Genomic DNA, 4415 nt, shown 5'->3' with positions numbered 1-4415 from the left:
GTACTTCCATCAGACAAAGAATAAAGAACAAAACAGTTTTGCTTTGTACTTCCATCAGACAAAGAATAAAGAACAAAACTGTTTTACTTTGTACTACCATCTGACAGCCCTGCCGAGTGGGCCGAAACGTAGGTTAGCAATAAATAGTTTTCTTTTACTATTTTGATACCTTTATTGACCGCAAACCTTCTCCTATATATTTTAAATAAAGTTGTATTCATCAATACAAGCAGTCAACTACAATCAAGGTACCAGATACCAAGTATTTTATGAAAATTATTAAATTTTATTTAATGTAATTTGATATTTTAATTTAGGTTAATATTTATTTTTTACTATAAATGATACCAACTCCGAGGAGGCAGGTAATTAGTTATATTCTGTTTCACGGTAGCCGTGGGTTTGGGAGCCCTCCGGATCCACCCAGTGGGTAATCTTAATATATATTTAATATGTTTGATGCTTACCACATATCGGCAGCCAGGGTGATAGGCTCGTAATGTAGGATCTCGGGCGCTGCAAAATAAGGCAGGTTAAAATAAGTTAATTTATTATAATATTTAAATGTAGTACATTATTATGAATATATATATATATACAAATGATTAACCGTATTATTTCAAATTATGAAGATGGTCGGGGGTGCGATTTTGTTCGCCCCACTTTGTAGAGCTTCATCGGGGCTAAAGATATACAAAAACGACTAAAATATTTTGACATAGTTGGAAAATAAGATACAAAAAGTAAAATAATAAGGTAGGGTTAAAATTATCTAAATATAAGTGAAAAGAAAGTTATGTATAAATGAACTAAAAGAAGAAATAAAAATAGTTATAACATAAACTAGACAATGATAAGAATACATAAAAGAAATTGCGTAACTGCTAAGTTAAAAATGAACAGGAGACATAAAGACAGGTAAAGATAGAAAAGCAGATATGAGAAAACAAAATTTAGCACACTAAAAGACGGAATATAAAGAAGTAATCTGAGATTATATGAAGGTCGAGAAAGGATAAATAAAAATAAATTTAATAACAATAATAAAAAATAAGTAAAGAACAAATTAGGACAACATTTTTTATTTCTTTATTAGTCCGACGTTTTGGCCAATTCGGCCATCCTCAGGGACAATCTATTACAAAACAGCATTTATTATATATATGATCCTCAACAATTCAAAAGAAATAACAATATTATTTATAATTTATCTTACCTTAATACAATTTTATTATAACTATATTTTTTTTAAATTTCCCCTTTATTTTATGAATAAATTATCAACATTTAATTTATACCTTATTTAATTTTACTTAATATCTCTGCATAGTATTGGTTCAGATTTCTTGTGTCTGTTTTAAAATTCACTGTATAATTAATATTTTCTGATATGTAAATGGATTCAAGTATTTTTCTTTTGAATGTATTAGTTTCTTTATGTAAAATCATAGTATTTTCGAAACCCAAATTATGTTGGTTTTTGGTTGCATGCTGTACCAGTGCTGTTTTATTTGGATCTTTATCCTTGTTTTTTAAATCATTATTGTGCTGACTACTGTTTTGTAATAGATTGTCCCCGAGGATGGCCGAACTGGCCGAAACGTCGGACTTATAACGAGAATAAAATGTTTTGAAAGTAAAATGGATAAATTTATTTATTTATACAAATTAAATGATCGAATACGTGATTGATATATACCGGTTATATTATTATCCTAACTATATTTTTTATCGATATTTAATTAATTTACTTTTCGGAACGAAAAAGGATGAATTAACGGGAGAATTTAGAAGACTAAACAACACTGGAATCAAGGGACCTACAGCCCATAAATATAATTCAGTTTATAGCATTACATATAGCGAGCGGATCCCTAAAATGTTAATTAACACTGAACGGACGGGTAAACGTCCGAGAGGTAGACCAAAACGTAGATGGGAGGATTGCGTTATAACTGATTTAGTACAATTGGGTTAGGAGGGGCATCAGAGGAAAGATCTATGTATAGAGCAATTAGTGGTATCGGCATGGAACCTTCGGGTTCGTTAGTCCTTCATTATCTATTTATTTAATTAAAATTAAATTTTGTTTTTCAAATCTGCTTTTCTATGTTATTTGTTATCGCGTCTTCGGTTCATTTTTAACCTAATAAGTTTTTGGGTAATATACGTAATTTTATTAATATATTCAAGGGAAATTATATCATTATCAACATGGCTGAAAACAGTTGTTTTACATTGTTTTTATTTTGATTTTATTATCATTCATTATTGGTGCATTCTTCTCCTCTCTTTAGCACAAACATTGCTCTATATTTCTTACTACCTCTTTGGACCTTATCAACATGCCCAGTGTGCTGTTTTGTTACCTCCCTATTTATATGTTCCACTTTATATATTGTGTAATTTAAATTAAATTAAAGTTTATGATTTGAATGTTCTTAATCCATTTATTTCCTATGATTTTTCATGTTTATATACTTAGTCTATTTATAATGTCGGCGTAATGTGTATTTTTCAGTGTTTAGTGTCAGTTTTGTAGTTTACTCTGTCTTAGATGTTTTTTGTTATATGTATAGCTTCCATAAATCTTCTGTTTTTTGTGTTTTGTGCTGTATCTATTATTTTAGGGTTTTCAAAGTTGAATTTGTGGTTCAATTTTATGCTGTGGTAGTTAATTATGAGGTAAATATAATTATAAATACACATGGATGGATATTGGTGTTATCGTGAATTATTGTTTGTAGGTTTATTAAAGTACATGAATATGTGACAATGGTCCCGAAACGTTGTGTAACATTATGATCATTTAGAATAAAATATATTCAAATTGGAAGTTTTTAACCTCAAAAAATGTATTGCAAATAATTATTTTTATTTCATATTTTCGTTCATTTGTATATAATTTTTTTTTCACTTATATTTACACAATTTTAACCCTACCTTAATTTATCTTTTTGTATCTTATTATCCTATTATGTATTATTATCATATTGTGTATAATATAAAGACGTCTGCAAATAAATAGTTGTTAGCTATTTTTTGTTTTCTTTTGACTGCATCCTCGACCATCTTCTTCATAATTTGAATTATAAAAATAATTCTAAAATATAAATCCTCCTGTCCTACAGTATCCTTTTTAAATACTCCACTAACGCCTGTTGAACAGATTCGACACTTAGGACTCCATCTTGACAAGAGACTTACTTGGAATCCACATACAAGACTGAAACGACAAGAAACTGCTCGTAGATTCCGATTGCTACAACACCTAGTTGACAAACGCTCTAAAGTTCCCATTCACTACAAACAATTATTATACACTACGATAATCAGACCAATTTGGACATATGGAATTGAGCTCTGGGGCTCTATCAAACCATCAAATTCCTCCCGCACCCAATCCTTACAATCCAAAATCCTACGTAAAATCCTCGATGCTCCTTATTACGTTACGAATAAACTCATCCACAAAGACCTAAACATCCCATTCGTTGAAGAATTGGTCCAAAACAGATAAGCGTCTTTTCTTTCCAAACTCCTTACTCATCCTAACGCATTAATTCGTAATCTCTCATCCTTAACAATCCCTGAAAATCCTCCGAGGAGCCTGAAAAGAAGATGGCCATGGGTCCTTCTAATTTAAATTAATCCTTGAAGTACCACCAATGGGTGGTTCCTTTCCAAGATTACCCATCCTAACCCATTAATTCTTTATTCTTCCTAATTTCATCCTTAACAATCCCTGATAATTCTCCGAGGCGTCTGAAAAGAAGATGGCCACGAGACCTTCTAATTTAAATTAATGCTTGAAGTACCACCAATGGGTGGTTCCTTCCCAAGATTTTCAAATGAAAATGAAACCTACAACATATTTACTTATTGTATTTATTATTTGTACAGTTGTAAATCACATTAAATAAATAAATAAAAATATATATATAGATATATACTCAGAGGAAAAATAAAACGGGATGCCCCTTAAATTTGAGTTCATCCTTTCCGAAGTAAACTTTAGGTAAGTCGCTGAGGGAATATATAAATAATTTGAGTAATTTATTCCCGCCTACAAAAAAAAAAAAACCTTAAAAGGAAAGAAACTGACTCTTCCGTAAGCTAGTAAATAACACCTTTATCCTCGGAAATTATAATGGACGACGCCTGGCAATGAGTTCTATATATTTACGAGCTATATTTATTTTTAAAAACGTCATTTGTAGTCTTCGGAAGCTCATTATAAAGGAAATTTAGGCAGAGCTCTTTCCTCCTTTTGGGATATCACAGGATGATTTGTGGAATATCATTGTGGACTAGTGCTAGCATATTTTATTTAGGGAGGTCGGTTTATCGTACCAATGAATTTTAATTTTTGTCTTTGATAAAACACGTTTGTCAGTGTTAATTCGTTTGCATTT

General features: G+C 30.5%; 1 protein-coding gene across 1 annotated transcript in view; it reads right to left on the bottom strand.

Moving 5' to 3' along the window:
* The window catches only part of LOC106688877 (death-associated protein kinase 3), a gene marked incomplete at its 5' end in the record, with an annotated part of 54672 nt that overhangs the window by 10224 nt on the left and 40033 nt on the right, over nucleotides 1–4415 (bottom strand). The window contains 1 exon segment of the mRNA XM_014433564.1: nucleotides 468–516. Coding sequence (XP_014289050.1) covers nucleotides 468–516 — 49 coding nt within the window.

The sequence above is a fragment of the Halyomorpha halys genome, unplaced genomic scaffold, assembly GCF_000696795.3.
Source record: "Halyomorpha halys isolate HHAL.00 unplaced genomic scaffold, Hhal_1.1 Scaffold1224.1, whole genome shotgun sequence".
NCBI classification, from domain to species: domain Eukaryota; kingdom Metazoa; phylum Arthropoda; class Insecta; order Hemiptera; family Pentatomidae; genus Halyomorpha; species Halyomorpha halys.
Note: the sequence above shows the minus strand (reverse complement) of the source record. Positions and strands in the feature narration are given on the sequence as shown.